Consider the following 11,277-nt stretch of genomic DNA (forward strand, 5'->3'; position numbering starts at 1 on the left):
AGGGAATTTATGCCGCCAGGCAGGCCTGACTTGCTGGTGCTTGTTCGTCCCTTCCTGGACGGGGGAAAGCGCTTAAGAGTAGCGAATTCACTCCGTGGCCTTCACTTTAACTCGGTCGAATAATCAAAACAAAAATTTTTTTTTCCTTCCAGTAGCACCTTAAAGACCAACTAAGTTAGTTCTTGGTATGAGCTTTCATGTGCATGCACACTTCTTCAGATACACTGATGGACTTCCATTTCATGCGGCTCAATGTGGTGCCTTCCATAGTTCCAGTTACAGATAGGTAGCCGTGTTGGTCTGCCATAGTCAAAACAAAAAAATTTTTTTTCTTCCAGTAGCACCTTAAAGACCAACTAAGTTAGTTCTTGGTATGTGTATCTGAAGAAGTGTGCATGCACACGAAAGCTCATACCAAGAACTAACTTAGTTGGTCTTTAAGGTGCTACTGGAAAGAAAAAAAAAATTTTTGTTTTGACTATGGCAGACCAACACGGCTACCTATCTATAACTCGGTCGAATAATGGGTAAGTAATGAAAATTCTGCCCCCTTTGCCGACCTCTGAGGTGCCCTTTTTTGTGGTATCCCTCCGCCCCCAAAACAAAAGGTTGGTGCTGAGGCGATTTGGCGGGAAGGAGCCAGGGCTATTTCCATCTGAATCGGGGGCCGGGGAGCCTCCCCTCGCGCCATCCGGGCCGCCCGTCGCCTCCCCTCGGGCTCTGATTCGGCGCCTGCGCTCGGGGCCGGGCCTGGCCATTACCATACGGGGAGCTATAAAGGGCCGGGCGCCGAGGCCCTTCCTTCTCACCTCCTCACTGCACGGCGGAGCTGAGTTAGGTCAGGGACCCCTCGGGTAAGACCAGGCGGAGGGGCGCGCCATTTCGGGGAAGGCGGAGGAGGGGAGACGGCGCTGCTGCTGTGGAAAAGTTGATGTGGGGCCGGGGAGGGAGGAAGGAAGGGAGGGCGGCAGCGGGGCTGGTTGTGGGGCAAAGAGCCCCCCTCAGAGAGTCGCCGCGTCTCCTCAGCGAAGGGCAGTGGCGTAGCGTGGGGGGCGCAGGGGGGCCGGCGCACCGGGCGCAACATCTGGGGGTTAGGGTTAGGGGGCGCAAATCCACGGGTTAGGGGGCGCAAATTACTTGCCCCGGGTGCTGACAACCCACGCTACGCCACTGGCGAAGGGGCTTTGGCGAGGCTGCCGGCGCTTGTTGGCGAAGAAGTCCCACAGAGCTCACTTGGGGGGCGGACTTTCCTTCTGAGCAGGCGCGCCGTGGGGCGGAGGGGGGCTGGCTCTGGGAAGCGGGGAGCTTTTCTCCTCTTGGCCCCCCACCTCGCCCAGTCCTCGGAGGCTCCGCGCCCTCCAGCCCTCGGGCTGCGACGGCGGCAAAGTTTCCCCGGCCGACTTCCGTGAGGGGGGAGCCTCGCTGGAAAGGCGGCCGCGGAAGCGCCTTCTGATCGTGGGGCGAAGTTGGGGGGGGGAGAGAGAGGTTGGCGGAAGGAAACGTAGCCTGGCAGCGTTTCTTGAGTACACGGATCCCCCACTCCCCCCCCCAAAAAAAGATTAGAAGCAACTTTCGTGGCCTCTTGGATCCCGAGCTTCGCTTCCCTCGGCTCTGCCGGCTGTGGGGCGGCGTCTCTCTCTTTCTCCGCCTAAGGGATAGGTAGTCGTGTTGGTCTGCCATAGTCAAAACAAAAAAAAAAAATTCTTTCCAGTAGCACCTTAAAGACCAACTAAGTTAGTTCTTGGTATGAGCTTTCGTGTGCATGCACACTTCTTCAGATACCATGCACACGAAAGCTCATACCAAGAACTAACTTAGTTGGTCTTTAAGGTGCTACTGGAAAGAATTTTTTTTTTTTGTTCCGCCTAAGGGGACATTATCCTGATGGGGGGGGGAGAAGGATAGAGACAAGGACCCCTTTGAGCCTGGGGGCTTCTCTGGCATGAATCGGGGTGGGCTTGCTGGAGTGACGGGGGTGGGGAGCCCTCCTTGAGTTTTGGCGCAAGATAAGCAACCTTGTAATTTCTGGATATATATATATTTTTTCTCCCAGGATCACAATTTCCAGAGACGAAAATGGTGAAAATCGGAGTTAACGGGTGAGTTTTCGGAGGGGGCGGACGTGCGGCGAGGCTGCCTTCGCATGGCAGGGAGGGAGGGGCGTGTAAAGTGGGGAGGAGGAGGAGGAGATCTGGTTGCTGGGAGAAGCAGGGGGGGTGGCTGCCCCCTGGGAGAACTTGGAGAACTTTCCAGCCAATGGGAGAGCGTTGGCGCCTGGCTGCCTGTTGCTGTCTCTTGGGGCAGTTCTTGGGGGGACCCGGCTCGCATTCCTGTCCTTTGCAAGGACGTCTGAAGGTCACTCCCGCTCCTCTGCCTCCGCCCAGCAGCTGCTCCTCTCGAAAAAGGATCTTCTTGTGTCCTTGTCAGCCCAGCTGCCCCATTAAAACAGGTGGCACCCAAAAGGGTTTTCTCCCCATCTTTGAGCTCCGCGTGCAGCAGCGAAAGCACATGGGGCAAGCCAGTGGCCAGGATGTGCCTAGGCAGGAGAGGAGTGGTGGTGGTGTGACTCACTTCCTTGAGCTTTGCACTGCTGAATCACTTGCGGCAGGAAGCAGCAGCAGTGGGGCTCCCTGGTCCTCCTCGCCCCACTTCTCTTTTATTCCCATCTTTTGCAACTCTGGCTGCTTTCTCCCCGCCCTGCAAATCAAAGTGAAACTCTGTGCCTTTTGGTCTGAAGGGCCCACAAAGAATGTGACCTTCTGCACTACACCCCGTGGAGGCAGAAAACTGTAACCAGATAACTTGCAGCTTGGTGCCGGAGGGTGGGGGGAGCTGGCGCTAAAGTTAGTGCCTGACCTTTCTGCAGCGGCGGATGGTGCTGTAAAGGAAGGGGAGAGGTGTCTGGATGCAACATGAGAGAGCGAGAGCCTGTCTAAGCAATACCTTTCCCATCTCAAGGCTGCTAACGAAATAGTAGCAGTGTCCTGTAAGAATTCCCATAGAGCTGAGTGGCAGGCTGCATGCTTTGCATTCAGAGGGTTTTGGACTCAGATAAGGGGAAGCTGCTTATTGGTTTATTCTCACAAGTTGGTTGGGAATAAACCATGTGAGCCAAGTGGAATTCCTCAGAGCAGCTCCACAGGGAGGGTAGGACTTGCATTTCTGTATGGTGGTTTAATATCTTATCTAACACCCTCGCAGTGGCCATGAGCAGTGAATCTCTGCAAATCAGGCAGTAACTTTTCAAGCACATGCACTTGCTGAGCAGTGATTTGAGGTTCGTGATGAAAGTGGAGAGATCAGAGCCTCCTCTGTCCACGTTTTTCTTGCCCCTTAGATTAGCTGGCTGCCGGTTCCAAGCATTTTAGAGCTAATAAAATGGTGGCTTGGCCTCTTATGCAAAAGATGCCCTTTGTCTCAAACACAAAGCCTTCATCACGTGACCCGAAAAAGCTGCTGCAGTTGTAGGGCTCTGGAAGGTTTGCAGAGGTGATGTTGCATGCCCTCAGTTGGTGTCCTTGCTGCAATTGTTCTACTTACCCTGCATTTCTCTCACTGGTCCTTGACTTGCAGCCACAGGAGAAACTGAGAAAGACCAGAGCTCACCAGAGCAGATGATGGCTGTGTGTTGGGAGATGCCCCGAACTTAAGGCAATATCATGCAGCTCTCTTGAGCATCAGACGCTGGCTTGCTGGTTCAGGGTGCCAGAATAGGATTTGAAAAGGTCTAGGATATGGGGCACAATCTACTCTGAAGGCTTTGGCAATAAGCCTAATTTGAAACTAACTGGGATTGTGCATTTTAGTGAGGCTTGCACAGGGTATTTAGATAACAGAAAGATGTTGGCTACATTTCTTGTGTGCCTAAGGCAGAAAATATTTATAGAATAAGCCTGATTTTATCTTAATACGGTTAGGTTCAGGTTTAAGCCCTTCTCTAGTTAGTGCCCTCAAGCTGATTGCCAAGTTATCACAAACTGCAATGTGATGTGCCTCATCTCTGCTGCTTCTCCCCCCGCCCCAATTACTTGATTTTTAATACTTTCTCAAAGTTCTATTCTCTGTTTTGGGGTTGGTTTTTTTGCTTGTAGAACAACTAGATAGAGAGAATTCTGTTTTTGCTTCCTTGTGACGGTTGCTCTTCTCTTTCTCTAGATTTGGCCGCATTGGCCGTCTGGTCTGCAGGGCTTCATTTAACTCTGGAAAAGTTGAGGTTGTGGCCATCAACGACCCTTTCATTGATCTGAACTACATGGTGAGAATCCAGTATTCTTTCTAAAGTCAAAAAGCAGGCTATGGCCTTACCTTGTGAACATGTATTTGTGTTACTAAACAGTGTTCTTGGTATTTTTCCAGAGATCTGGCAAATGGTATCAGTTTCTTTTGGGGAAGACAGTCTATAAGCTGAAAGCAGCATTGGGTGGTTAGGGAGCAAGTGCCTCTTGAGATTTTAGAATAAAGCCCACCCCCACCCCCAGCTGAAGACTACAGAGTATGAGCCACATTGGCACATAACCCATAATATTACATTGTCCCTAGTCAGATGCTGAAAGTCCAAACGCAACTTTCAAAGGACCAGGTGCAGAGAGAGGTGTACAAGGTTCTGAAGAGAAAATATTGCATGAAGCGGCACATAAGAGTTTTGTGGTCTTGTGTGACCACAGCAGCACTTGGCATTCTCCCCATGACCATAACACACAAACAGCAACAGCAACAAACCTGCCTTTCTACTTTCAGTTCACACAGCCCTGTCTTCATGGAGTTGTGTATTTGAGAGTAGCTTGGGATGGGGGGAAATTGTATTGGGGATAGAGATAGAGGCAGGCAAGATGAGGGATTAATGTGGAACCAGACTACAAAACTCACGTTTTGAATGTCTCACTCTTAGGTCTACATGTTCAAGTATGACTCCACTCACGGCCGTTTCCGTGGTGATGTGAAGGCTGAAAATGGGAAACTTGTGATCAATGGACATGCCATCACTGTCTTCCAGGAGTGAGTAATATCTCTCACTCTTCTCTTTCCTTGCTGGCTGGGCAGGATCTGGCTCTGTCAGACACTTGCAGAGTCTAAAACTGTGATTCTTTTTCTCCTTTTTTTCCTCATCAGGCGTGACCCTGCCAACATAAAGTGGGGCGATGCTGGTGCGCAATACGTTGTTGAATCCACTGGTGTTTTCACCACCCTAGAAAAGGCCGGCGTAAGTATCTTTTGTGCAGATGAGCAAAGGGGACCATGCATCTCTCCCGGGCAGAAGGAGAAGTGTCACAAATTGGTGCAGGAGTTTTCTGTTTCCCACTCCCGTTTCTCCCCCTAGCTGAGCAATGATAAAAGTCAGAAGGATAACATAGTTAGCCTCATCCACATGGCTGTAGCCTTCCTTAGCAACAAGATTCTTGTTCATAGTTCTTAAGCAACACATGCTCTGTCAGTCTTGGAACAGATTGCTACAGTTCTTGCTTCCTTTCCACTTTCAGGCTCACTTGAAGGGCGGTGCCAAGCGTGTTGTAATCTCTGCCCCATCAGCAGATGCTCCCATGTTTGTGATGGGTGTCAATCATGAGAAGTATGACAACTCTCTGAAAATCGTCAGGTGAATATGCAAGCGAAACTGTGGTACTGTAATAGTAACCAGAGCAGTGCTGCTCGCTGGCCTATTAACATTGGACGACAATATGGATGGGGTTAAGAGTTCTGACGCTCCATATAAATACCCTCATTTCCTTCCAGCAATGCTTCTTGCACCACCAACTGCCTGGCTCCCCTGGCCAAGGTCATCAATGACAACTACGGCATTGTGGAAGGCCTTATGGTAAGTGAATTGCATGCTCCTAATGCACTCCTCATTACCAAGGTCCTTTACTGTGGAGGGGGAGGCCTAGCCCCCCCCCAAACAGATACCCCAAGTTCCTTCACATATTGTTGGGCTCCAGCCCCCATCAGCCAGCATGGTCAGTGGTCAGGGATGATGGAAGCTGCTGTCCAGCAACAAATTTATCCATCCTTAGTGTAGCCAAATTTGCAGCTCTTCAGAATTGTGTCTATCCTTCCCCTTGTGGTTGTACAAGGGGAAAAGTGCATAGAGTATTCTATCCAATTACTTGCAAAGATTTTGACTCTTTCCGTTATTGCGTCATACTTTTAAACCCTTTCTGCTTCACTGCAACCATTTCTCCTCACGCTGAAATGTTCTTCAAAGCTTAACCTCAATGATCAAAGGCAGTGTAGGATAAAAGTTGGCTGAGAGGGACTATACAGTTCAGAGCCCTTCCTCTCAGCAGTGTACATGGAGGGGACACACATCTTGTGCTTGGGGGTGAAAAATTGATCTCTCTTGCCCCTTGTCTACCCCAGACCACAGTCCATGCTATCACAGCCACACAGAAGACTGTGGATGGTCCATCTGGGAAACTGTGGCGAGATGGCAGAGGAGCTGCTCAGAACATCATCCCAGCATCCACAGGTGCAGCAAAGGCTGTCGGCAAGGTCATCCCTGAGCTGAATGGGTGAGTCCTCTTGTCTCTCTGGGTGGCGTCTGAGGGAAGGGTATGAAAGTGAGGAATGCTTTGCACCCTAACTCAAGTAATCTTCTACACCCTCAGAAAACTCACAGGGATGGCTTTCCGCGTCCCAACTCCCAATGTTTCTGTCGTGGACTTAACATGCCGCTTGGAGAAACCAGTGAGTATTTCAGAACTTGCAGCGCCTTTCCCTGTGGCCTCGTGTAGAAACTCACCTTTGTAGCTCTCGGTAATATTTTGTAACGCTTGGCTGTACAGAAACCACAAAAGGGGGTTGCATCACCATACAATGCACCATGAGCTGTGCATTTATGTCTAAACAAGCACAGCTAGGGCTGGACTTATCATTTGAAGCCCGGTCCCCTCTCTATGACACCCCCCCAAAAAAAGTGGCAGGTGATGGTGGCAGAAGCCAAGATTAATACCTGAATCTTGCCCATTGTGGTTGGCACTGGTCACTCTAGTCCTTCCTTCCTTATGCTTAAATATATATACTTTGGGATAATCCTAATTTTATTTTTGCTTTAAAAATATATTATTATTTTCTACAAGTAAATGTGTTTAGCACCAGGGCAGCAGACGTAAACTCCCATTTTATTCCTGCAACCATGATAGTGAGGTTTTTTGCGTGCGCGCGCGCGCACACACACACACAGAGAGAGAGAGAGAGAGAGAGAGAGAGAGAGAGAGGTTTGGTGTGTTTTACTATATAAGGAATGTAGAAATAGTGGCAAATCACAGACTGGTGGATGGAGTGGGGGGCAGGAGGGGAAGAGAAATGTTAATTGTTTTTTTTTTTTTTTTAAATATTTTTATTTTTCCATATAAACACAATACAACAAACATAAACATACAAAAACAAAAACAAAACAAAAAACATGTATCATTTCATATCCTAATTTCATATCCTATCTTCCCCGACTTCCTCATGCCTCCCCTTTCTGTATTCCAAATTCTTATCGATTGTTCAGCAAATCTTCCCTTATTTTAATTTAAATTTAGACTATTCTTCCTTATTTTCCTTGTCTTAACCATTGCTAATAGTAACCATTTACTTTCCAGTCCAACATCATTCTAACTTTCATTAACTTTATGATATTTCTTTAAATAGTCCTTGAATTTTTTCCATTCTTCTTGCGCTGCTTCTCTTCCCTGGTTTCGGATTCTGCTCGTCATTTCTGCCAAGCCCATATAGTCTATCACCTTCATCTGCCATTCTTCCAGTGTGGGTAGTTCTTGCGTCTTCCAGTACTTCGCAATGAGTATTCTAGCTGCTGTTGTAGCATACATAAAGAAAGTTATATCCGTCTTTAACACCCCTTGGCCGACAATACCCAAGAGAAAGGCCTCTGGTTTCTTGGGGAAAGTATATTTAAATACCTTTTTAAGTTCATTATAGATCATTTCCCAGAATGCCTTAATCTTCGGGCAGGTCCACCAAAGATGAAAAAATGTACCTTCAGTTTCTTTACATTTCCAACATTTATTGTCAGGCACATGGTAAATCTTTGCAAGCTTGACTGGGGTTATGTACCACCTATATATCATTTTCATAATGTTTTCTCTTAAGGCATTACATGCCGTAAATTTTATCCCGGTGGTCCACAACTTTTCCCAATCAGCAAACAAAATATTATGACCAATGTCCTGAGCCCATTTAATCATGACCGATTTAACCGTTTCATCTTGTGTATTCCATTTCAGCAGCAAATTGTACATTTTGGACAAATTCTTAGTACTGGGTTCTAACAGTTCTGTCTCCAATTTTGATTTTTCCACCTGGAAGCCAATTTTACTGTCCAGTTTAAACGCTTCATTTATTTGATGGTAGTGGAACCAGTCTCTCACCTTCCCTTTTAATTTCTCAAAACTCTGCAATCTCAATTTGTCCCCTTCCTTTTCCAAAATTTCCCAGTATCTTGGCCACTTGGACTCCATATTTAACTTTTTAACTGCCTTAGCTTCCATTGGCGACAGCCACCTTGGAGTTTTATTTTCCAGCAAGTCTTTATATCTGTCCCAGACATTTAGTAGTGCTTTTCTGACAATATGATTTTTAAAACTTTTATGTGCTTTAACCTTGTCATACCACAAATATGCATGCCACCCAAAAATGTTATTAAAACCTTCCAAATCCAAAATGTCTGTATTTTCAAGAAGTAGCCATTCTTTCAGCCAGCAAAAAGCTGCCGCTTCGTAGTAAAGTTTAAAGTCTGGCAGGGCAAACCCCCCTCTTTCCTTTGAATCCGTTAGTATCTTAAATTTAATTCTGGGCTTTTTGCCCAAGAGAAATGTTAATTGTGTCCACATGGCCGTTTAGAGCCCAGTCTCCTCATTAAGACCATTTGAATCCAGGGTCTAAATTTATATAACTGCCTGTCCTTTCCCTGGCCTTCTCTGTCCTGTGTCTTAAGTAATTTCCTTAAATTCCTGCACAGCTCTGGCAGGTGGGACCATTTCAACCTTTCCCATCCTTTTCCACGCAGGCCAAGTATGATGACATTAAGAAGGTTGTGAAGGCAGCCTCTGAAGGCCCCATGAAGGGTATCCTGGGATACACCGAGGACCAGGTAAGCCGCTATAGCTGCTTCAGCAGACTGTCAAATGTGGATTTTTCTCTTCATTTATACACACCATTTGTATGGAGAAAGCACATCGGTACATTTTGTAGCAATTTCTGCTACCGTGATAGTGGCAGTAAAGATAATTTTTGACATTGCATGTATCTATGTGATACATTTTCTTTCCTCCGTCTTCTTCCTTGCCCTACGTGACTGGTGGCATGCGGTTTCATCCTGCATTTCTTCCATATTGGAACCCAAGGTGTACATGTTTCACCCAGGCAGTGACCTGGGTGCTTAACTTCAACAAGGCGATGGCCCCATGCACCTTTAGACCATACCAGTTTTGCTTCAAGTTTATACATTATGTTACCCTCTGTTGGATAAAATGTGAGATCATCTTTTGAGACTTGTGTTGCCTTGTATTGTGAGTGTCCCTTCTTCTCTCAAAGGTTGTCTCCTGTGACTTCAATGGTGATACCCACTCCTCCATCTTTGATGCTGCTGCTGGCATTGCTCTCAACGACCACTTTGTGAAGCTGGTCTCCTGGTAAGAGATCAAGCTAGATATAAGGTCTAGACTTGTGTAGGATCAAGGAACTTCTTGCTGTTTGAATTGCTATGGTAATCCAGTGGCCTGCTGAAATTTGGGAAGGGGGACATAGTGTGTGCACACATGTGTGTAGCAGTATAGCCTTCCTGCTCTCTTCCTACCACTTGTCAAATAGAGCAAGGCTATTTTATGATGAGAGGGATACTGTAGGTAACCCTACTATTCCCCTGCCTTCTTTTCCAGGTACGACAATGAATATGGATACAGCAACCGCGTGGTAGACTTGTTGGTTCACATGGCATCAAAGGAGTAAAGGCAGAGTTCCATTTCTTAATTTTCTTACAACTCGGCTCTGTATCTTGCAGTAAGAGGCCTTCTCTTGTTCCACCTGCCTCTGAGGAAGTGGAGAGGCTGGAAGAAACTTGACCGTTTCAGTAACATCTCCCCTCTCAATAAAGTCATCACTGTCTCAAATCCTTGTTCTCTTCCTTCTTCTTGTTGTGAGGGTGTGAGCACAAAGGCTGTCCTTTCTCCCCAAAAGAGCTGGGCTGCCTTGAAAGTTGATAGCCCACAGGACAGAGTTTCTGCATGAAAATTTCCCACTTGATGGCTGCATTGTTGAACAGCAGTTGTACTTCTGTATGGACCAGCAGGCGTGGTGGTGGAGGCTGCCTGGCTTGGAGTTTCAGGGGTTCAGAATGCCTGTAGCTGAGGGGGTTAAGCTGAATGTGCTGCTGCTGAAAGAATGAGCAACAGAAGATAACCAAGAGCAGTTGCAGCTTCATTGGGGGGGACGGGACACCGTGACTTGCTGGTAATATAAAACATAAAACAATGTGATGGTGCTTAGCCATCAAGCTAGTCTTCATTTTTGCTGTAAAGCTGACACAATTGCACTCCACCTGGCTCCATCTGCTGCTGAATGCTGGAAACCAAAACCAGGGCATCATCACCCAGATCTTCACTAGATCACCACCTAACTAGCTGAATTGTTCCATTGTCTCAGAATGGCTGTTGCTATCAAGAAGTTTCGACACCCATACTCCTCGAAACTGAAGCCCATGTAAGATCCAGTGTCCAGAAGTGGACACGGCATGCCACCAGGTTTAATTAGTACAGAGTACAGTGGAACTATTCCTTAAGGCTGCTGGAAAATAATAAGTTCTGTTAATGCAGCTTAAAGATTGTATGCAGCATCACATTGCTAACTCAAGTTCATCTTGTGATTGTCCACAGTCCTGAGACTGTTTTGCCTACATGGAGAACTTCACATTTGTCTCTGTCGTCTTAGAATGGAAAACTGCTGACACTACACTACTGAGGCAATTTTTAAGTACTCTTGAGGTGTTCACTATCCCTGCCAAGTTTCTTACCAATGATTTACCTCTACCCCGTTTCTCCAAGTTGTTGATAAAATGTGTAAGGAATACAGGCTCTGCATCACTTCACTCAATTTCCTCAGTTTCCAGTCTTTTAAAACTCATACTTTTACCAACCTGCTGCAATGCTGGTTAAGGCAAGGAGCCACAAATCTTTCATGGGGGTGAATGCAACCAGGAAGAAAACAAAACACAGCATGAGAATGTTCAATAGGTGGCAGCTATATTAGTAATTTGCCTCCTTTAGTATGGAACTGAAAATG

General features: G+C 47.0%; 1 protein-coding gene across 2 annotated transcripts; it reads left to right on the forward strand.

Annotated features, from left to right (window-relative positions):
- Window positions 1-630: 630 nt before the first annotated feature.
- GAPDH (glyceraldehyde-3-phosphate dehydrogenase) lies at window positions 631-10,109 on the forward strand. Of its 2 annotated transcripts, XM_083593872.1 has the most exons (13): window positions 863-1,035; window positions 1,180-1,659; window positions 1,871-2,099; window positions 4,156-4,255; window positions 4,889-4,995; window positions 5,110-5,200; window positions 5,478-5,593; window positions 5,731-5,812; window positions 6,355-6,506; window positions 6,603-6,681; window positions 9,008-9,091; window positions 9,535-9,632; window positions 9,879-10,109. In XM_083593872.1, exons 3-13 carry the CDS (start codon window positions 2,077-2,079, stop codon window positions 9,946-9,948), a joined length of 1,002 nt encoding a protein of 333 aa, XP_083449998.1. In that variant the 5' UTR covers window positions 863-1,035; window positions 1,180-1,659; window positions 1,871-2,076; the 3' UTR covers window positions 9,949-10,109. The 2 variants fall into 2 exon arrangements, with proteins under 2 accessions (XP_083449997.1, XP_083449998.1); XM_083593871.1 differs by lacking the exons at window positions 863-1,035; window positions 1,180-1,659 and adding an exon at window positions 631-854 and having other exon boundaries at window positions 2,054-2,099.
- Window positions 10,110-11,277: the final 1,168 nt, after the last annotated feature.

The sequence above is a fragment of the Podarcis filfolensis genome, assembly GCF_964270895.1.
Source record: "Podarcis filfolensis genome assembly, chromosome: 17".
Classification (NCBI taxonomy): domain Eukaryota; kingdom Metazoa; phylum Chordata; class Lepidosauria; order Squamata; family Lacertidae; genus Podarcis; species Podarcis filfolensis.